General features: G+C 51.0%; 1 protein-coding gene across 1 annotated transcript in view; it reads right to left on the reverse strand.

The window, feature by feature from the left end:
• FAM83F (family with sequence similarity 83 member F) overlaps positions 1–18032 on the reverse strand; it is a 34770-nt gene extending 16738 nt beyond the window's left edge. Inside the window, exon 1 of the mRNA XM_010379575.2 lies at positions 17468–18032. Within this exon, the coding sequence (XP_010377877.1) occupies positions 17468–17956 (489 nt within the window). The 5' untranslated portion in view covers positions 17957–18032. The remainder of the gene's footprint in view (positions 1–17467) is intronic.
• Between the last annotated feature and the right edge of the window lie 5361 nt (positions 18033–23393).

Consider the following 23393-nt stretch of genomic DNA (forward strand, 5'->3'; position numbering starts at 1 on the left):
GGTGAGACCAGAAGTATACACACAAACACATATATACACGTACACATATACAAAACTTTATGTACGATAGAGGTAGAATCACAACTCAGTGGAGAAAAAAAATGCCCTTTAGCAGATGCCACTGGGAAAACTGGCTTACTACATAGAGAAAAACAGAGATGAATCCATCCCTACTTCACACCACATGTAAAGGAAAATTTCAGGTAGGCTAAGTACTTAAACGTGAAAGATATAACTAATAAGGGAGTTGACGAAATGCAAGAAAATATCTTCATGACATGGGGTAAGAAAGACTCTCAAGTTCCCAAATGCACAAACCATGAAGGAAAATGAAATTATGCTAATAAGTATGTAAAAAGGAGCTGTCTTTTTTTTTTTTTTTTTTTTTTGAAATGGAGTCTTGCAGTGTCGCCCAGGCTGGAGTACAGTGGTGCGATCTTGGCTCACTGCAAGCTCCACCTCCCGGGTACACGCCATTCTCCTGCCTCAGCCTCCGGAGTAGCTGGGAATACAGATGCCTGCCACCATGCCTGGCTAATTTTTTTTTTTTTTTTGTATTTTTAGTAGAGATGGGGTTTCACCGTGTTAGCCAGGATGGTCTCGATCTCCTGACCTTGTGATCCGCTCACCTTGGCCTCCCAAAGTGCTGGGATTACAGGTGTGAGCTACCACACCCGGACTTTTTTTTTTTTTGAGGTGGAGTCTCCTTTGTCATCCAGGCTGGAGTGCAGCGGCACGATCTCAGCTCACTGCAACCACTGCCTCCCAGGTTCAAGTGATTCTCATGCCTCGGCCTCCCAAGTAGCTGGGATTACAGGTGCACACCATCACGCCCATCTAATTTTTGTATTTTTAGTAGAGACAGGGTTTCACCATGTTGGCCAGGCTCGTCTCAAACTCCTGACCTCAAGTGATCCGCCTGCCTTGGCCTCCCAAAGTGCTAGGATTTCAGGCATGAGCCACTGCACCAGGCAAAAGAAGTAATCTTCATTAGTAATCAGAAAAATTCAAATTAAAACAAAGAGATGGCCGGGTGCAGTGGCTCATGCCTGTAATCCCAACATTTTGGGAGGCCAAGGCAGATGGATCACCTGAGGTCAGGAGTTCGAGACCAGCCTGGCCAACATGGTAAAACCCCGTCTCTACTAAAAATACAAAAATTGGCTGGGCATGGCGGCACATGCCTGTAATCCCAGCTACTCGGGAGGCTGAGGCAAGAGAATTGCTTGAATCCAGGTGGAGGTTGCAGTGACCCGAGATCACACAATTGCACTCCAGCCTGGGCGACAAGAGCAAAACTCCATTCCAAAAAAAAAAGGGAAAGGAAGAGACCACCTTACAACTATGAGATTAATGAAAAATCAGAAAATTGGATAATCCAAAATATTGGTAGGTGGAGGAAGGGGGACCTTTGTCACTGCTGGTGGGTGGGAACACTGGTGCAGCTATTCTGTAGAGCAACAGGCAGAAGTTAGTGGATTTGAGCATGTGCATAGCTACAAGCCAGAAAAGCCACTCTTGGCCATGCACCCCTGGGAATCTCTTGGATCTTTGCACAGGTCTATATGGGGCCAGAACAAATATGTTCTCTGCATCTTTCTTTGGGATAGCAAGGAGCTGGCAACAACTTAGATGTCTATTTCTAGAAGACTGGGTAAGGAAAATGTGAGGAATGTGATAGAATATTTTACAGCAGACAGAAGCGACGAACTAGTTCCATGTGTCGTAACTTGGATAATTTCTTTTAAAAGGGATAGTTCAAATGAAAATGTTAAAGAGTGAGATCTATAGCCTAATACCATTTATGTAAATAAAAACATACTACAGGCCGGGCGCGGTGGCTCACACCTGTAATTCCAGCACTTTGGAAGGCTGAGGTGAGCAGATCACCTGAGGTCAGGGTTTGAGACCAGAGGTGGCCAACGTGGTGAAACCCGTCTCTACTAAAAATACAAAAATTAGCCGGGCATGGTAGCACATACCTTTAATCCCAGGGAGGCTGAGGAAGGAGAATGGCTTGAACCCCGGAGGTGGAGGTTGCAGTGAGCTGAGAAAGTGCCACTGCACTCCAGCCTGGGCAACAGAGCAAGACTCCATCTCAAAAAAACAAAACAAAACAGCACAGCACACTACATAAAATAATACTGCACACTTTTCCAGGATACAAAGATGTCTGAGGACATATGCTGAACACATGAGGGTGGCTGCCTGTGGAAGGAGAAAGGTAAAGTAAGAGGCCTTCCAAGGCTCGCTGGTGGCAATGTGCTGTGAACTAAGGCACACAATCAGCATTTTGCACCTGGGGTCCAAAATAGCCAACCAACCAACCAAAAATCACATTCAAGTCCTCCAGCTGGGCTGGCACAATTCAGGGCAGGTTTGGGTAGGTATAAGGGTGAAGGTACATGGGCTGGATACGAAGAGTTTGAACACAACGTGCAGAGTTCTGGCTTCATTCCACCAGCAATGCAGTTTCCAGGGCTCTGATACTTGATTGCCATCTCCGAGTGCGCCTGATAGTTTATCTCCCACGTGCTGTCTAGGCCAGAGCTCCCTGTCCTCCTCTCATTTCTGAACACTCCAAGGTATCCAGCTTAGAGTGGACCCATGTTGCTGAGGACAGCTTGACCGGTTCACAGAAGCATGTCTCAGGTTCACAACGCTTACTTTTGCTTTGTGGTTGAAAAATTAAGCAGGGAAGCTGGCCTGTCCTAGCCCCACCTGCCCAAGGATGTCGGGAGAGGCAGCAGTCCCCACAGCCTGGCTTTCGTGAGTCGGACTGTGACGCCCTGGTGCGAGCCAGCCATCTGTGTCACTACCAATTAAACAATGAAATATCTGTAGTAGAAAAAAAAAATCAATTGCTGGCTGACTCCTGCAATCTAGTTGTGGAGAAGTGATAATTACCCTCCGCTTTGGTCTCTGAGGGCCCCGCTTTGACATTCAGCTCTGCAGCGTCAGGCCCAGGGGAACCAGCTCCCCACTCTCTCCGCTTGGGTCTTTCACTGAGCACGTGATTCTCCACACCGAGCGAACTTCAAAGCTCCCAGTGTAGATGGAAAATCGGGTTTAAAAACAGGACATCATGGGCTCAGAACACAGGGAAGCAGATTTTGTTGGGGGAGGAAAGCACGCCCCCTCCAGCTGGCTACCCACCCCTGGTGTCCTTTGCCTGGTTACCTACTGATGCACAATGCCTGGGGAGAGAGGTTAATTCGAGGTGGCAGCAGTTTCTATAAGCCATCGCAGGCGCATTGGCAGACAGCCTCTGATGTTGTAAGACTTCTCATGGGGTGTTTTGTGAGCTCAACGTCTCCTCATCCGATATCCTGCCTGGATGGCAGGACAGGGAGTGAAGGCCGGGAGGGAGCCTCCAAATGTCCCTCTCCTGCCATCCAGCTTTAGTTAAACTGCCAGCGTTTCCAATTGTCTTTCTGGACTCCGTAATTACCGTCAGATAACAAAAATGACAAGAGGGCTCCACCTGGCCCCTGTACCCCACATGTGTTTGGATGACCCAGACTAGAGGCGGCATGGCTCTGCCAGGTGTCCACATCCACAGAGCTGACTGTGGCTTGGACGTGTCCCTCAGTCACACAGGCACTCCCCAGATCAACAACCCCCCAGTCACTCTGGCCAGAAGCCCAGGCCTACCAGCCTCCTCCTCCTCCCCACCTACCAAATCCATCAATCACTGAATCCAGCAGGCCCCACCGCGGGCACCTTCTCAGGGTCAATCCTTTCTGTCCCCACTGGTACCGCCTCAGCTCAGACCCCAGCTTGGACCCTCCTCCTTTCCTACCACGCTTCTAGGAGCTTCCTAACTGCTCTCTCCTGCTTACATCTACCCTCCAATTCATCCTCCACAGCAGGACGCAAACCGAGATGCATGGGTAGAGAGAGACAACACCATCCGTCCCCTTGCCCTGCTGACGTGGAGCTCAGGACTCTGGGGTGGGATAGGCTGCTGTTGCCTGCCAGGAGCCCCAGCTTCACCCCTTCTGTGGGTATGAAAAAGCAAAAGGCCACAGACCAAGCTTGGTGACCTTGGGGGGCCTGTTGGTGATAGTCACTTCTCCTGGAGAAGGAAGGGAAGCAGCTAGGGACACTTTCCCACTGATTACCTACCCATGTGTGCCTGGGGCCGAGTTGCCTCCCATGCTTGCCGTGCCTACCTCCCAGGGCTGTTGGAAGGCTCGGATGAGATCATGCCCACGAAATCTCACGAAAACGCTGTGCAGTTATGAGGGATCGTTTTATAACAACCGTTTTATAACTATAAGGCAAATGGGAGGAACTCCCCACATCTGAAGCCGTAAGGTCCCTCAGGGTGGAGAGGACAGCAGCTGAGCACACAGGTCAAACTGCTGTCTCCCAGAATGGCCATCTGTCTGGCAGTCCAGGGAAGTTAGTCTATCTGGAACTAGAGGGCAGTCCTTCCCTTTCCCATGGAGGGTAGAGCTGGGTTTGCCTGCAGCCTCTGACTCAAACATCTCCAGCTGTGGAATTTCCTTTTCTGATCTCCCCAAAGAGAGGATCAAGGGCAGGTTGTCAAACTCCAGTGTGTAAAGAATCACCTGGGAGCAGGGATGGGGGTACGCCTATTGAAGATGCAGATTCCATCCTCAAAAATTTGAATTCAGCAAAGGCCCAAGAAAATGCATTTTAACAGCAGCCTCCATCCTCCATCCCCACTCAGGTCACCTGAATGCACGGGGGGGATGTGTCACACTTTGAGTGAAGGCTGCTGCGTGCAGGATAATATACAGTCAGGAAGCAGAATGTCTTACTGGTTGTTTGGCTTTGAGTGAGTCATTTACTGGGCCTCAGTTTCCTCATTTTAGAATGGGGAGGTGATGCCTTTACAGGGCTGTTCTGAGCTTTGAATGAGATTCTACAACAGCGTGGTACTTGTCCTACTGTGAGCCATGGGTAAATGCAGGTGCCCTCTTCTCTCCTCAGTGATGGAGCCCAGAACAAAGGGGCCACCACTTCGGGGAGGGGGCGAGAAAGGAGAGGGCCAGTGGGGGGCCCGCTGAGCTCCCGGGGAGTCAGGCAGCCAGTGCCTCCCGCGGCACAGACATCAAGGTGTGGATGTCGTTCCTCTGCTCAATGCCATGCCCAGCAGGCCCAGCCCACGGTGGTGATTAAAGCTCAGGGAACACGACATTTCCAGAAAGGTCAAAACTTGAACTAATTGAGGGGAAGGGCAGCCCAATTAAGGAAGAACCCACATGATGAACTGTTCACCCAGCAATACCAGGTGTCTACACTCATATGCTGAATGTCGCAACGCACAGCTAAGAAAGCCGCTGCCATAGTCAAGTATCTCAAGGCGGGCTGCGGGCAACCAGAGCAACTTCCAGCTGGCCCGGCCGTCACCGCAGCACAGAAGGGTGCTCTATGGAGACGATGCATCCAGGAGAGGGTGTCATAAGTACTCTGGGTACACTGCAAAGACTGTCACCAAGACTGCAACAGGCCCCTTCTGAATTATCACCGATTTTTACGCCAGTAGAGTGGGAACCACTAAACAACAAACTTTCTCTTAAGTTCCCCATGTACATACCCTGGGGAGAGAGCAAGAGAGGAGAGGAGAGAGGAGGAAGAGAGGAGAGGAGAAGGAGAGGAAGAGGAGAGGAAGAGAAGAGGAGAGGAGAAGGAGAGGAGGAGAAGAGAAGGAGAGGAGGAGAGGAGGAGAGGAGGAGAGGAGGAGAGGAGGGGAGGAGGGGAGGAGGGGAGGAGGGGAGGAGGGGAGGAGGAGAAGAGGAGGAGAGGACAGGAGAGGGGAGGACAGGAGAGGACAGGAGAGGGGAGGACAGGAGAGGAGGCTTCACAGCTGCCCACGGGAGGGGCTCCTGCTGCATAACCCCCACCAAACACCCCTTTAACTTCCTCCTATCCCTGGTCTCTAGATTTACATCGCTAAATAAAACAGTACAGAAGTGTACTGCAGTGGGGAAAGTGCCAGAGATTCTACACTGACTGTGAGGCCTTGGGCAAGTTACTGAAGCCCTCTGAATTCCATCTGTAAAATGAGGCTACTTCATGGTTCTATGAAGATGAAAAGAAATGTGATCAAGCCTAGATAAAAATCTTGCCTGGTGCCTGCCACAGCTGGCTGAGCTCTGTCCTTCCTCTGGGACAGGGCCTGACACACAGTAGGTGCTCAGGGTCACCTTGCAGCAATGCTGGTTCATGCTGCCCTGACTGCTCCCTTCGTGGCAGATGGACCCCATAACACAACCCAAGCGCCCTGTTTCCCTGCCCACTCAGCGGCTCCTGACTGCCTACAGTCAAGTCGAAGGCCCTCAGCCTGGCTGAAGACTCTTCATGTGCTTGCAACCCAAAGAGGCATTTATCCACTTTCTCCCCAGATAATCAGCTCATACCCCACAAGATTATTTGATGTTCTCCAAACTCACCCAGCAGGCTCTGGCTCGTGCCTTAACTCACAGTGTCACCCCCTAAGCCTGTAGTGATGAGAATACTCGTTGTCGAGGTCCTTGTTTCACTCTTCCCAGGGCTGTCCCAGGATCGTCCTCTGTCCCCCGTTCCCAGTGTAGTGTGTGCCTTCCCTAGGATGCATGTCTGCCCAGGATCGTCCTCTGTCCCCAGTCCCCAGTGTAGCGTGTACCTTCCCTAGGATGCATGTCTGCCCAGGGCTGTTTCTGTCTAGGCACATGGGGGTGTCTCCCCATCTGTCCACGAGGGGTGGGGGACAGAGCCCCGCCATCGTTCTAAACAGAATGCCTTCACATAGGGGGCTTCCCTTGGGGAGCTGAGATGTGGGTTGGGCCTGAGTCCTGGTCCACCAAGAAGGCAGAGCAAAATCCAGAGCTGCAATAGCTTTCTTTTTTTTTTTTTTGAGATGGAGTCTCGCTCTGTTGCCCAGGCTGGAGTGCAATGGTGCAATCTCTGCTTACTGCAACCTCTGCTTCCCAGGCTCAAGCAATTTTCCTGCCCCAGCCTCCCGAGTAGCTGGGATTACACCACACCCGAGTAATTTTTGTATGTTTAGTAGAGACGGGACTTCACCATGTTGGCCAGGCTGGTTTCAAACTCCTGACCTCAAATGATCTGCCCGCCTCAGCCTCCCAAAGTGCTGGGATTACAGGCGTGAGCCACCACACCTGGCTGCAACAGGGTCTTGTTCCCCACTTGGAGGTGAGGCTGGCCCCACCCCAGCAGCAGGGCATCTGTGCTTCATCAGCTGGGGCTTCCCAGCTATCTGTGGCCACATTCCATCGTCTTGGGCTCACTAATTAGACATAAAACACCAGGCTCCCTTCCTATGCTGGCAGCAGCGGAGCCCAATTCCACCCAGCCAGGCCGCTTCCTCTCCCAGAGCCCTCCACCTCAGTGTGGGGCTCTGATCCCGACCCTGCAGGTCAGGTCTCCCTGCTGCGCCCCCTGGGGCTCACTCCCTCTCAGGCTGACCCTGTGAGGCCATCACTCTTGACAAGGTTGAATGAAGGAGTGTGTATGTACAATGGAGACCCAGGCTGGCTCTCCAGAGGAGGAAGACAGATGGCACCCATGTGAGCAAGGCCAACTAATTCAGCTGTGAACAACCACGTGTCGTGACCTGCCAGGGAGTAAGCAGAGCAATTCTTTGTAAGATCCTAGGCCGGCTTTTCCCTGCCCCACGGCAAGCTTCTGAGATGAATTTCCCGGCACTAAGTTGGTGTTAATTAGTGAAAATTATCTAATGCAAGCTCATTTTAACATTAGCTTAAAGCCAAACATAATTAGAAAGATAAATCAGCTGCTAAAAAAAAAAAAATCCAATGACGATACACAAACGTTTTTAGGATCATCTGCTGGTTTGCGTTACTAGCCTTGAGCTCTCACATGGACAGAGCGAGGACAGGTAGTGAGGTAGCTCACAAAGTATCTGCCGAGGTATTTCTTGACTGATCTATCAGGGTAAGATAAATGGAGTTGGCAGTTTGCCTAGGAGGTGATGAGACGCAGCAAGGGTAACTCTGCGGCTATTGCCAGATGATGTTACCTGGGAGGGCTTCCCTAGAGAGGCAAGTTGAGAGTGCAGGGAGCGATATGGTTGAAAGTGGTCAGGAGGGCATTCAAGTGATGGGAACATGGGAACAGTGTGAGTCCATGGGTCCTGGGCCTCCAGTTTTGTACACAGCCTGCCCTGCCCTTCCACAACTGGCTGATTCAGCCATCAATTCCCAGGAAGCCTCCGTTCACCCGGAGCTCAGTACAGGTGCACAAGCCTGAGAACCAGACACATTTCGGTTCCCATCTAGCGTCCTATTTACTGGTGGTGTGACCTGATCCTCCCTGAACCTCAGTTTCCTCATCTGTAAAATGAAAAGCTGCTGGATTGTTGTTAAAAAATTAAATGAAATAGGCTAGGCACGGTGACTCACGCCTATAATCCTAGCACTTTGGAAGGTCAAAGAGGGTGGATCACTTGAGGTCAAGAGTTTGAGACCAGCCTGGCCAATATGGTGAGACCCCATCTCTACTAAAAATACAAAAATGAGCTGGGTGTGGTGGCTTATACCTGTAATCCCAGCACTTTGGGAAGCCGAGATGGGTGGATCACCTGAAGTCAGGAGTTCGAGGCCAGCCTGGGCAACATGGTGAAACCATGGCTCTACTAAAAATACAAAAATTAGCCAGGTGTGGTAGCACACGCCTGTAGTCCCAGCTACTTGGGAGGCTGAGGTGGGAGAATCGCTTGAACAGAGGTTCAAGGCAGAGACAGAGGTTGCAGCGAGCCAAGACGGAGTCACTGCACTCCTAGTCTGGGAGACAGACCAAGACTCCCTCTCAAAAAATAAAATAAAATAATTCTAAAAGGGATGGCATTTGCCTAGCACTTATATACTCAATAAGTAATAGCTATCAATATCCCCACCCCCACCACTGTGCTGTATTTTCTTTTTGTCACCCCACACCCCCCCGCTCTGCCACCATTAGACTTAAGGCAGAGTCCTCATTGTAAATTTCTGGTTCCTGGCACATAGTTGGGTCTCAGTGAAACACGGTGAGTGAATGAGCAAATGCAGGGAATCTCCAGGCGGTCTGGGAGCCCTCCCGGGGGTGGGGGGTGAATTAAGGAAACTCACAGTCTGTCTTCAATGGCCCACCGAAAGGTAGAGAGTTCTGGGTCCCACCTCCGCACCCCCATCTCCTGACTCACTGCTGAAAAACAAATAAATAAAATAACACTTATCGGGAGCCTCCCACATGCCTTGCCAGGACTGCGAGCTGTGCCGGGGATGTGTTTGCAGATTACTGGAAACCTGGGCCAGAGAGACTAATAATTAGAAAAGCCATAGGCTCTCTTCCAGGGCTAAGATTATGGGATCATTAGCAAGTCCACAGACTCCACCGATTTCAGAGAATGAAAAAGGAAACTGGGAAGGGCAGCAGCCCCAGCTGAGGTCGGCTGGTCATGGCACCTGGCATGGTGTGTGGGGGTTGGGACAGGCAGGGATGGCTAGAATGACAGCCTGGGGGGCGGCTCAGGACAGCCCCAGGAGCAGGAGCGGGTGGTCAGCCAGGACGCAGCCCTGGGCTCGTTTGTTCTCTGCCCTGCTCCCCACCTCCCCCAGCTCGGATCGGAAGCTTATCCCCAAACAGGCTCTGCTTTGTATGCTCTAAGAAAAGGGAGGCAGATCTGGACACCAGCCAAGGTGAGGCAGCGTCCCTGGGGTTGAGAAGATGGAAGGACTGATAGTTGCTGGACTGGGACTCACTTCAAGGTCTCAGCCTGTCAGGGAGGGGCATAAGTCCCAGGGGGCCAGAAAGGGGCCATAAAGAGGACAATCTAGGTCTCTGGAGAAACTACCTGTACCCAGCTTCCCTATATTACCTGCCTCAATGTCACTGGGCAGGGGGAACCCTCTTCTCCAGCCTTGGCACAGAATGGAGCAGCTGGCAGTTGTGTACTTGTCTGTCTCTAGAACTGGTCCAAGAGCCTCCCAGGGCCTGGCTGGCGACATACAGACTTTGAATGTTTCTGGAAGTTTTAGAGGGAAGAGATGGCCCCAGAGGACAATTCCCAAGGACAACTGTCGTGGATGGACACCACCTTGAGCTGAGACCTGGGTAGAATCTCCCCCAGCCTCTTCTGAGTTCTGCCACCTTATGCTTTCTCAGAGCCTCAGGGAAAATATCCCTTCCTTTGCAAGGTGCTGAGGATTGGATTAACGAAATGCAATGGCACGCAGGGCACCAATCCCGTCACTCAGCGTTAGCCCTTTTTCAGAGAAATCCCTTGACTGCACGCATCACTCACCTTTCTCAAAGCAATTTCCCATAGCCTTACACTAGGTTCTCAGAACAATGTGTGGAAATAAGCAAGAAGGCAGGAATTATCCCCATGTTACAGATGCAGAAATAGAGGCCAAGCAAAGCCAAATGATGTACCCCACATCACCCAGGGAGCTAGGAAAGAGATGGCCAGGGCAAAAACAACGATTCCCAGGCTCCTGGCTCCCAATCACGTGGGCTCCCTCCACCTGCCAGTGGCCTGGGCTTTCGGAGACCTCCACCCAACAGAACTGGCTTTGCTACCATGAACCTTCAAGAAGTCATGAAGTTTACTGAGGCCCCACCTTGTACTTTTGAACTTTCTGGGAAACACCCACCCTCAGAGGTTCAGGGACCCAAAGCATCCGATTTCAGAGGAGCCAACTCTCCCCTCCCTCTTCTCCAAAGAGGGAAACACGGCCCAAGGCCACGATGACATCACGGTTAACCATCAGCAGCCCCACCCTCTTGTTCCAATGAAAGCTTTAGTTCTCCAGAACTATAAGAGCTTGGGGAGTTTTTCCAGGCTGCCCTCGGGCTCTCTGGGCTGGGCCCGAGCAGTAGTCTGGCCCTTCAGGATGACCCTGTGTGGGGAACATCCTCTGGGGACCCCTGCTTTAGGAACAAGGGAGCCTCTGCACCTTCCTGCTTTATCCCTCTCTGCCCATGCCAGATTCCAGCATAGATCCTGGGCTGAGAATTCCAACGCCACAGCCTCCTGAAGGCAGCTCGGAGGCCGGCAGAAGACTGCCCTTACCAACTACATACGGCCCACCACCACCAGTATCAAGGCCAACAGATCAATGTAGTGAGCGAGTGGGAGGGCTGTGAGCAGCCACTCCTGTGTCGCTCAAAGGTGGAAGCAGGAAACACACCTGCACAGGGTCTTTGGCCCTCCCGATTCGCCTACCTCTAATCTCCTGGATGGGGCACCCTAACTTCTTGGGAGAAAATTTGGCTACCCTTCCCTCCCCTGCTCTGCAAAAAAAGAAGACAGCAGTTACTTTCTAACATAGTGAACATTTATATGATACTTTCCAGTATCCTCAGCTTTCACACATGGTTTCTCCCTTGTCTTTCTTTTTTTGTTTGTTTTGTTATTTATTTATTTATTTTGAGTTAGAGTTTCACTCTGGCACCCAGGCTGGAGTGCAGTGGTGCAATCTCTGCTCATTGCAACCTCCACCTCCTATGCTCAAGCGATCCTCCCACCTACCCACCTCAGCCTCCAGAGTAGTTGGGACTACAGGTACACACCACCACATCTGGCTAATTTTTGTACTTTTTGTAAAGATGGGGATTTGCCATGTTGCCCAGGCCGGTCTCAAATTTGTCAGCTCGAGCAATCCGCCCACCTCTGCTTCCCAAAGTGCTGTGGACAAGAGCCACCATGCCCCACCCTCCTTCGTTTTTCAAAACCATCCAGGAAGCTCAGTATTATCTTCCCCATTTTATCAGCCAGGAGCCTTAGAGAGGGAGGTGATTTGCTCAAGGGAACACAGTGAGTAAGTGGTCAGATGCGGGCAGAAATCAAGACCTTTCAACTTCAGATCTTGTCTTCTGTTTTTGACATGAAGCTGGTCCACTGCTCAGAAATGCCAGCTCCTTCAATCATTGATCAAGCATAAGAGAGAGAGACTCAGAACCCAACAGCCAATTCGTCCAGGGCTTGCCAGGAATACCTGGATAGGCCGGGGCAAGATCCCAGAAGGTCTATGAAGTGCTTATTCTCTGGAGCTGCAGTTGTGCCATTATCCACCAGCCTTAATGCAGCAAGGACTCTGAAACAAAGCTCATGTGGCATGGCCACTTGCAGAAGGGTAGAACGGTTAGGAATGTGTGGGGTCTGTGGGTCCCTGGGCTGCCTGAGAGGCCTCTTCTTGCTCTGTGAGTTTAAACCAGGCTTCTAAAAGGCAGCTCAGGAGCTTCTAGATAAAGTCAATTGTCCCCCTTAGATGGAAGGGGAGGAGGATAATGGGGGAAAAGAGGGAGGTAGGAAGGTTATAAGAATTGGGACCAGCTCTCAAACAAGGTGGTGAGGTGACTAATGAATATATTGCTTGACTCTCAGAATTCAAAAACAAGTAACATTTTTAAAAATTACATATTTTTTAAACTAGGGTTTTTGGGGGCATCTGCTTCATTGCAGTATCTCAATGTCCAGCAAAGTGCCTGGTATGGAGAAAGCGCTTGGTACTGTTGGCTAGTGTAGCTGAATGAGGGAAATGTCATTTGAGGTTAATGGGGAAAGACGGTGGTGGGCTCCCCTCAGGGGCCAGGCCCACCATATGCAAAGCTGAACCTTTTGGGGAGTTGAGCTTATGACTCCAAGACTTTGCCATGCCCAGGGGCATCTGTGTCCCAGCTGTTCACCATACCATCCTCCCATTAGCTGCCCAGACCTCAAACCAAGGCTGCTAACCTCAGCCGGCCATGCCTCCTGCTCTGGAGCCTTTCCCTAAATCCCCTGATGCACCTCCCTCCCTGTGCCCCATATCCCCAATTTAGAGCATTCGTCTCTCCGCTGCCAGCCGGCTTGTTACAATGTAGATTAAAGGACCTCCCCGGGGAATGTGCAATTCTACGGGGACATCTCCAGACACCTGCTTCCCCAGAGGGAAAGGAGGCCAACAGAAGACAGTTTTCAATTCTATAAACAGATAATTGATCACCTGTGACAGTTGGGGCACCGTTGGGGTACCGGAAGGGAAACTGAGAGTAAGCCAGTCTCTCTCTTCCAAAGTTCCCAATTCAGGAGGGCAAAATGCACTGTCCCAAAGCAAACCTTGTGGACCTTCTGGATTGAAAATTAAATTGACAAAATACCAAGGCAGAGGTGGCCTCTTAGCAAGGCCTTGAAGGAAAAGGCACAAACCCAGTGACAGGCAGAGGTTGGTTAGGGACCAGCCTGGCTGGTTACCCTCTTTCCTCAACCATCCAGGCAGGCCTTTTCCACTAATTACAACAAGAATAAAAATAGAAGCGGCTCCTAGTTAGTCATGGTTACCTACTCCAGCAGTCTCCCTCTCCTAGGTTGTGTTTACAATCTGCATGGAGTCACTGGGGTCACTGATAATCCCAACCAAGGACCCAGGGATTCTGTGTAACCTCCTTGTCGTGGTCTGAAGATAAGTCATTTCACCCTTTTGGAGCTCAGAGGGAGCCTCTGTGTAATGAAGACAAGACCCTGCCTTACGCAGCTATTGAGGTGCCAAGGAGATTGGACAGTTTGTGATAAACCAAGATGAGCTGGTTAGCTGGGTCAATGGTGCATTTGGGTGTGAGCCAGGAATGCAGGGGTCAAGGGTCAATCTTTGAGAAGTGGGTGTGGTAAACTTGCGTCTGTTCCCAAAGCAGGAGGCAACATTCTCTAAATCCGCCCAGCAGCCTCAAAATTGGATGCCACTGGTCACAAGGGAGCCTGGGCGCAAAATGGGTGGATAGCTTGGTGTATCTCAGCTTCCTGCTGCGTTCAGACATGCCTGTAGACAGGTCCTCAGCATCAAAGGGCCTTCCCTAACCCGGTTTAGGGGCTGGGCTAGTGCCCCTCCCGCCACGCCCTCTGTCCAGCACTCCTCAGACTGTATTAGATGATGGATCAGCAGAAGATTAGGCTATTTAAGAGCAGAGGTGTGTTTTAGGTATCTGCTTTTCACACAAGTATGCTTAGCACATGCAGTAAACCTCTAAATATTTGTCCAGTGCCCAAACAGATGCACAATCCTTCCAAGTTGCCAGCCCATCCAGATTGCAGTTGTTTGCTCCCCTTACTCTGGCTTTCCCAGCCTACACATGGTCTTGCTGTAAGTCCACTGCCAGGCAGTTACAATGACCTGAGTGGCCCAAGCATCAGCAGCTTTCCCTGGTCTTCTGGGCTAGCGTAGCATAGGCCAGGAGATCATTTTTGGGCCCCTAAAGGCGCCCTTTCTGCCTGTAATTTAAGTAGACAAAGTCCATCATTCAGAGGCACCCAGGTAAGCAGATCACTCAAAAGGAAAAAGAAAAAAAAAAAAAACACAGCAGAAAAAATCCCCACCCCACAAGTAAACAGCCGAATGGCGGTTTGGGAAGGGCTTTCTGACATCTGCAGAGGCCCAGGATACAGGTCGCTCAGCCGGACCTCCTCAAAGGCCCTCCTACCAGTCCACAAGGCCCCTGCTGGGCTGTTTCCTCACTGGTCCCCATCCTCAGCCCCTCCCCCCTCACCCCCCATTCATGTTCCCCTAATTAGGCTCCTTTCTCCATATTCCTGAGTACCAGGTATAGAATCATCCGCTGGCCTGTGACTGTAGGCAGGCAGCCACGGGCAACTCCTTCTGAACTTTAGTTTCCTGTCTGTGATTCAGGAACCAAAACAACACCTCACGGGATTATTCTGAGGATTAAATGAAATAAAATGCAAAACTCTGGCACACAGTTGGATGTGTGCGTGTCCTGCTGCCTCCCCTTGGCAGTTCCCCGTGTCCCTGCACGTAAACCATCTCAGTCTGCCCCACCTGGCCTCACAGCAGCCAGACTCTCACTGGAAACAAAGGAAACTCCATCCCTGGGGGCGAAAGGGGAGGAGGAAGGATCTAAGTTAATGGCCAGGGAAGGCTGCCTGCCAGCTGGACAAGCTGGCGTGGGGTTGGGGGACAGGCAGTGGTCAGAAGGTGCAGCCCCTAGAGCAGAAGCTGGGTTTTTCTAGAACCAGCCACGTGACCTCTGGGCAAGTCTCTTTCCTTCTCTGTGCCTTGGTTTCCTCACCTGTGAAACAGGGTCAACCTCCCTGTCCCAACTTCTTCACAGGGTCTTTGGGAAGAAGGGGCTGTGCAGACAGGCGGGACGGTGATTAAGGGTGGGGGCCCGGAGGTCCTGATACTTGGGTAGGCACAGACAGTGTCCAACACTGTTGCTTCCTTAGGGATGGTCGCCTGCCTTGGGCCCAGTTTTAGGGTCCCCACACCAGGCCCCACACAGTACTCACCTCCCTCCACGACAGCTCTTTTTCCCTGCCAATCAAACCTCCTTGCTTTTTTGAAGCAAAAAGCTCTCTTACTGAGAGACTGCCCATTCCATTTGATCCTCTCCCTTTCCAATTCTGCAACTCCCCTCTCTCAGGAAGCCTTCCCAGATTAGGCACATCCAGCCTTAAAAACTCTTTCCTTTCCAGCAGAGCCCTAGCATTTGTTAAGCCCTTGGAGGGTAAAGCCACACCGTATATCTTCTTCATGGCGAGTTAGTGCCTGGCACACAGTCGGCCCTCAGGAAATTACTGGTTAAACCTGTACTTATTGGATGGGTTCACAAGTGTTCAAAGTTTCTGTTGTTAAATATTTAAAGAGTTAAAAATACCTCACTATGCAGGAGAGAGTCCTGTCATCCCACATGGGACTAGATGCCTCAGTGGCCAGGGGCCCTGTCTCCCCCTTCTTGTAACAGGGGTACACCACCTGCACTCCAGGTTGTGACCAGGCTAGCTTCATTCAAACCCCTTGCTTAATCGGACTGCACCATTATTTCAGACACTGGGGCAAAGTAGCACAATGGTTAAGAGCAAGGGCTTTGGAGTTTGGGTCCTGGCTCAGTCACTTGCTAGCTATGGGACCTCCGGCGAGAAACTTCTGAATCCTGATGTCTTTTTCTCCAAAAATAAGGAAAACACCTATTCACCCGGTTGTTGTGAAAAGCTAATGAGAAAATGCAGGTGAGTCATTAGCACAGTGGATGGCACATATTAAATGCTAAATAAATAGAGGCTTTGTTAGTATGACATCATGAGACTTGACCCCTAACCCCAGCTGCAGCCTGTATTGCCGCCTACATCCTTTTTCCCTCTTCTGTGTCCAATCTTGCCTTTTCTTTTGCAGAACACAATATACAAAGAAAACTCAGTCAGACAGGGAGGAATTATAGAGAGGGAGGGTAGAAACGTGTGCAGTGGAAAGTTAACCCTTCCTTCTGGTAGCCAATGTAGCCAACTACCTAGATCACCCCTTCCAGGAAGATGAGCCTGAACACTGGTCTTTCTAGCTCTATTTTCCCTCCTTAGGCCTCTTCAGCCTCGAGGGGAACCAGGACTCCAACCTCACTCATTGAGTGGAATTCGAGTGGTGAACCCAAGCCACTCCTGTTGTATATTCTGAACTGGGCACCAAAAGCTGCTGCTGTTTCTGAACAAATCTCATGTAGGGGAGCCAGAGTTAGCAAATAAAAGTACAAAACGTTCCCATTCAATTTGAATTTCAGATACACAACAAAGAACTTTTCAGTATCGGTATGTCTCACGTCATGTTTAGGATAAACTGATACTAAAAAGTTATGTGTTGTTTATTGAAAGTTGAGATGTAGTGGGACATCCTATATTTGATCTGGAAGCTGCCCAGGACTCCTACCCAAAGGCATAAAGATTAAAGTCTTCAGCCTGCTCCACAGTGGGCTGGCCTCACCAGCCACCCTGGAAACAGACCCTCCTTCCAACTCCCAAGCAGGACAGACATGCTAAGTAGGAGCCCTTTCCTGAGCTGCCGAGTCAGGTGACCTGCTGTGCCAAGGCGCCCAGCACAGGGCCAGGCACACAGTAGGTGCTCAATATACCCACCCCCCGCCCCCCGCAAAGTCATTCATTCCAGGCAGCTGGGGCCTAGCACCCGGTCCAGGAGAGGCTGTGACTGTGAGGGCGCCAGCCCGGCTTTGACTACGGGAGGAGAGAGGTGGTCCAAAGAGCAGTATGGCAGAGGTGGGACCCAGAAGGTCACCGCCACCCACTCCCTGAAGTTGCTTTGACAATCACATGAGAAAGTGGCTCGAGATATGTTCTGTAAATCCCTGGGCAGCACCTAGGTTATTATCAAGACATTTGAGTGCTGCATTTTAACCACAGGGCCTCGGTCCTCAATCTTCCCTGGGGAGGAAGACTGGACAGGGAAGTTTCAGAAATACAGAGCACAGCCAGCATCTCTGGACGCTGGAATACCGACGGTTGGCATCTGTCCAGCGCCTTGTAATTTCCCAAACACGCTCCCAGTCATTCGCTCTAGAGGCCTCACTGCAGCCCCATGAAGTAGGGGCGGGTTGGGGCCCAATTTCCAGAGGGTGTTCAGGGCGGCCTGCCCCGGGCGCTGTCTGGGAGGTGAGCCGTGGTCCAGGGGACTGGGGCCAAGGTCCCAGCGGTGAGGGGGCGAAGGCGGGGGCCTACCTTCTGGGCCTGTTGGATCATCTGCCTGACCACCTGCTTGAGGTGCGGCGCCTTCTCGTCCTTGGGGGGGTGGGTGAAGAGGGTGACTCGGCTCACGCCGCGGTAGAAACCAGTGTCCGTCCAGCCCAGGTCCAGCGGAGGCACCTCGGTGTCGGAACGGTCGGGCCAGTAGGCCAAGGACTCGCCGGACTCAGCAGGCGCCGGCGCGGGGGCCTTGGCCTTGGCCTTGCTCTTGCCCCGGGCGTTGACGGCGGGGGCGGCGTCCTCATAGGGGCTCCAGGAGGCGCGCAGGGCCTGGCGCTCCGGGCTGGAGAGGAAGTCCCGGAGCTGCTGCTCCTTGAGCCGCTCGCGGTAGGCCTGCTCGCCGCCGCCCAGCAGCGCCTCCAGCGCGGCCCGCCGCCGCTCGCAGTAGTAGAAGGCGGCCTGCGCCTCGGTCACCTTCTCGTTCACGTGCGCCTCGTCCAGGCAGTTCAGCTGGGACTCGGCCATGGCGCCCCGGCCCCGGCTCTGGCCCCGCCGCGGTCCGAGGTCCCACAGCCGCACCTGGAGCCGCCGAGGGGCGGGGCGCCTCACCTGGCCGCGAGCTCTGCCCCGGCCCGTCCCGCCCCGCCCCGCCGTCGGGGAGCGGCCAATCCGCGCGAGCATGGCCGTCGGGCGGGGAGGGGCCGCCGCCTCCGCCGGGCTCGCCGGGACCTCCGGGCGGCCTGGCGGACGCGGTCGGGCCCGGGCCTGCAGGGCCCACCAGCCCCGGGGCCCACCGGCCGGGGCTGGAGTCCCTGAGGGGACGCCCCCTGGGGGCGGGGCCGTCGCAGACCCACGTGCGGGCTCCGGCCCCGACTCCTCTGCCGGGTAAAGTTTCGCTGTCTGGCCCTGGCTGCCATCGGCCCCCGCCGGCCGCGTGGCGGGTACGCGTTCATTTTCCGCGCACGTGGAGTGCGCAGCACGTGTTCTGGCCCAGTTGCCCCTGGGGCTGGCGAGCTGACCCCTCCCCCGTCGAGGGTCGACTGTTGGTCGGGGGGGCCTGATGCAGGACGGGACTGTGACGGCTGAGGAGCGGGCAATGGGGGTGCAAAAGCGAAATGCTAATGACAGCTCGAGCCCCCCACCCTTGCGTCCCAGTTCTGAGATCAGAGGCCTCCTGGACTGGCAGTCCAACACCTTCACTATAAAATTTATTTTAAAAAATAGCCATCCAAACAGAAATGATGTAAAGAGCAGCAGCGGAATTCCCCCACCCCCACTTTAATTTGAAGTAGGGTGTGTGGTGTCTGTGTGTGTGTTTGGGCAAGATAGGCTGCCAGAGATGTGATTACTATATTAGTGATTCAAAATATATGTTTGAGCTCAAGGAAGGAAACCGCACGTGCGTGCACACCACACACACACACACACACACACACACAGCAGCAGCAGCAGCAGCAGCGGTGGCAGCAGCTCTGCTGTTTCCCATCGGATTAAATACAATCGTCTTAGTCATTAACATATTATGTTGTTCATGCACTGCTGTACAATTTGATTCTCCACATTCAAAATATTTTCAGATCATAACAACTAAAGGTTCACATTTCTCTCATTTTATAGCGCAGCATCTCAGAGCTGGAAGGAGCTTTTGAAGCTCGTCCAACCCCCTCATTTTATAGATGAGGAAATTGAGGCCTAGAAACGTGTGCGTTGCCCAAGTCTCCTGTGAAAGAGGCAGAGCGTGGGGGCTGCTAGGTTTTCTAGGTCTTGGAGGTCTTTCCCTGGCATCACGGCCGCCTTTACCATTTCTCCTTTTCTTGTGAAACGACAGGTTATTGGGGACCTGGTTTTCACCCCTAGGGGATTTGAAAAGGTCACTTACCATTTCTAGGCCTCTCTTTCATGGTCTGGAAAAATGAAAGTTAGATTTTCAAATGTCTGCACATTATTATTATTATTATTTTACAATAATCAGTTCTGGCATCCTATGTCAGCCCAAAGATTGGGGGTGGTGAGCAGCAAGGTGTCTGTCACCTCACTTGTCCTTTACCCCTCTTGGGAACTGGAAAGCTTCACTCCTGGTAATGTTCCACTCTTAAGTACATATAGATAGATTATGTCCTTAGATGGGAGAACATTTAGTTTATTACCTAACGACTTGAGGCCCTACAAGATGCCAGACTCAATAGTTTGGAGACACACAGGAGCTCAGGCAGTAGGAGAGACTGGCAAACACAGAAGAGGATAGGAGTAATGAGAGTGGTTTTTTGTTTTTTTGTTTGTTTTGTTTTACTTTGTTTTGTTTGAGACAGAGTCTCACTCTGTCAACCAGGCTACAGTGCAGGGGCACAATCTTGGCTCACTGCAACCTCTGCCCCCTGGGTTCAAGCGATTCTTCTGTCCCAGCCTCCGAGTTACTGGGATTACAGGCACCTGCCACTGTGCCCAGCTAAATTTTGTATTTTTAGTAGAGACAGGGTTTCACCATTTTGGCCAGGCGGGTCTTGAACTCTTGACCTTGTGATCCACTCGCCTTGGCCTCCCAAAGTGCTGGGATTACAGGCATGAGCCACCGCGCCTGGCCCCAGAGTGTTTTAATAAACACAGTCAGAAATGCTTTGGGAGCAAATGGGCTCAACAAACATTTACTCAATGCCTACTATGTGCCTGGTACACAGTTTGTGCCAGTGTACATTTCTTAAAGAATTGGAGCCAAGAGAAAGGTATGTGGAGGGAGCTTATGGGAATATGCAGGAAGAAGCAATCTGCCCAGTGGGAAGTGGGTAAGAAGGGCTTTGCCCAGCAAGAAGGGATTTCAAGTGGAGCCTAAAAGGAGGAGAGGAATTCAAGGTGGAGAAAGGGAATGAAGACATTACAGATGGAGAGACTTGAGACTGGGTTTAGTCAGAGCATTATGCTGGCATCAGGCTTATGTGGGCTCAGTCACTTCAAGATGCCTTTCAGAGCCTTAGTCTCCTCATCTGCAAAATGGGATAATAATGCTGACCTCTCCTGACCTCCCAGATTGATGTAGGGATTAAACGAGAACACTTGTTTGACTTAATTAGTATTCGTGTCTCCCTGGTAGAAAGTGGTTTACAACAGTGCTTCTAAAATTTTACTATGCAGCCAGGGTGCTTGTTAAAATGTAGATTCTGATTCAGTAGGTCTGCGATGACGCCTGAGACGCTGCATTTCTAGCAAGCCCCCAGGTAATGCTAGGAGTGCTGGTCCACGGACCAAACTTTGTGTGGCAAGGATATCAGAGACGGTAAATAACAGCGTGAACTTCCATATCACAGAGTCCTGGGAATGAATCCAGCTTTCCTAAAATTAGCTGTGTGTCACCAGGAAAGTTATTTTTATTTTCTGGGCCTTTGCCTTATCATCAGTGAAATATGTGCAATAAGTCCCACCTCAGCTGGGCGCAGTGATGGGCCAGTAGTCCTGGCTATGTGGGAGGCTAAGGCAAGAGGATCCCTCAAGCCCAGGAGTTTGAGTTCAGCCTGGGCAACATAGTGAGACCCCGTCTCTTAAAAATGAAGTCCAACCTCACTAGGTTGTTTGAGAAGGGAAACAAGTTAATGGATATAGACCACTTAGCAGAATGTCTGGCACAGGTAGCAGCCAGTAAAGGGCAGCTAGTGTTAAAGTATGGGAAGATGGGACTGGAAAGAGGGGGATAATGGCCCAAATTGTGGATAACTCGAGTTTAAGTCTATCCAGTGGTTAAAGGGCATCAGTGAAGGTTGTTGAGACTGATATGGTCATTAAAAAAATAGCAATTACTATGTGCTAATTATTTTATGGACACTTTAGATGAACCCTGTAATCCTATTAGAAAAATTGTTAGCTGGCCGGGCGCGGTGGCTCACGCCTGTAATCCCAGCACTTTGGGAAGCTGAGGCGGGCGGATCACGAGGTCAGGAGATCGAGACCATCCTGGCTAACAAGGTGAAACTCTGTCTCTACTAAAAATACAAAAAATTAGCTGGGTATGGTGGCAGACGCCTGTAGTCCCAGCCACTAGGGAGGCCTGAGGCAGGAGAATGGTGTGAACCTGGGAGGCGGAGCTTGCAGTGAGCCGAGATCGCGCCACTGTACTCCAGCCTGGGGACAGAAAAAGACTCAGTCTCAAAAAAAAAAAAAAAAAAAAATTGTTAGCTGAGCTGAGTGACTCATACCTGTAATCCCACTGCTTATGAAGACCAAGGTAGGAGGATCGCTTGTGCCCAGGAGTTTGAGGCTACAATGAGTTATGATTGCACCATTGCACTGCAGTCTGGGCAACAGAAAAAAAGGAGAAAAAATGTTGTTCTCATTTCACCAGTGAGAAACCTGAAGCACAGAGAGGTTCAGTAGCTACTCTAGGTCACCCAGCTAGTACGTAGAATAGGCAGAATTCAAACCTAGACCATCTGATTCCAGAGCCCGCCTACCTACCCATTCTGCTACACCACTTCATTCGGGAATGTTAGAAAGAGACATTAGAAATAAAAAGTATCTCTCTTGTTTAATAATTAATCCAATTGATATTTGTTGAATGCGTAGCTCTGTGTTAAGGGTTAGAAACCATTCGTTTGTTTACCAAATCCTCGTGGAGTCTTACCAAGTGCAAGGCCCATTTCCAAGTGCAGGCTCTGAGCAAAACCAAGTTCTCCCACCCGGAGATCACATTGAAACCGAATGGTTAAGGCATGGTTTGTGCTCTCGAAGAGCACAAATATTATGTGATGTGATTTGCAGTTGGACAGAAGGTTAGAAGCAGGACAGAATATTTTAGTAACAATTCACATTGGAAAAAGCCTTTCCTAGATCGAACTAATATGAAAAAGTCTTTCCTAGATCTAACTAACATGATATTCACCTTTATGTACCGATGACTGATTTATTCAACCAACAGTTGGAGGCAGTTAATAGAGAAGCAGTACTAGATAACACACTTGCCTCTGACAATAACACAGAGAGGAATCAGACATGACAGCTGACTGCCCTGGTGACTCTCTTAGTTTAGCTGGGAGTCAAATTCTCACAGCAGTCTTTACAAGGCAGCTTGATAAGTGATACCGTGTCATTCACAGAGAGGCTGCACGCTGTGGAGGCCTTTTAATGTAAAATTATCTAATTTGACCCATCCCCTTTTCCCCACATCTGTTGAAGTATTCTGTGAAACGGATTATTGTGAGGTGTTACAGATGAATAAGCCGAGGCTTCAGGAGGGGAGACATCCAGTTCGAGATGATCAGCTGGCAACTGGAGATACTGGGATGCGTTTCCACACAGCCTGATCCCCAGGGCTTCTACCCTTCGGCCCAGCGAAATACTCTGTACAATGTGATGGAGTTTTGTTTTTGTTTTTGTTTTTTTTGTTTTTTTTTTTTTTTGAAACAGAGTTTCACTTTTGTGGCCCAGTCTGGAGTGCAATGGCGTGATCTCGGCTCACTGCAACCTCTGCCTTAATTCTCTGCCTGCAATTCTCCTGCTGTAGCCTCCCGAGTAGCTGGGACTATAGGCATGTGCCACCATGCCTGGCTAATTTTTGTATTTTTAGTAGAGATGGGGTTTCACTATGTTGGCCGTTTCACTATGTTAGCCAGGCTAGTCTCGAACTCTTGACCTCAGGTGATCCGCCTGCCTCGGGCTCCCAAAATGCCAGATTACAGGCCTGACCCACTGTTTCTGGCCGTGATTGAGATTTTTTTTTTAAATCTCTTTTTAAAGAGTGAAACTGATTTCTTTCAGGCACAGGCCCTACAGATTAAGCTAAGTAACTTCTTTTCCAGGGACATTTCATGAGGCCGTGACACCCTAGGAAAGCCCCTGGTCCTCTCCTGGTCTCTCTGGTCCTGAGTCTGGACTTTCTGTGAACTAGGTGGGGCCCGATCGTAGTTACAGTTCCAGCTTCGGAGGCCACCTTGCCCAAGGTGACTGCAGGCTTCCTGAGAAATCGTGCCTCCTTCAGCAA

This window comes from Rhinopithecus roxellana, chromosome 13 (assembly GCF_007565055.1).
Source record: "Rhinopithecus roxellana isolate Shanxi Qingling chromosome 13, ASM756505v1, whole genome shotgun sequence".
NCBI classification, from domain to species: Eukaryota; Metazoa; Chordata; class Mammalia; order Primates; family Cercopithecidae; genus Rhinopithecus; species Rhinopithecus roxellana.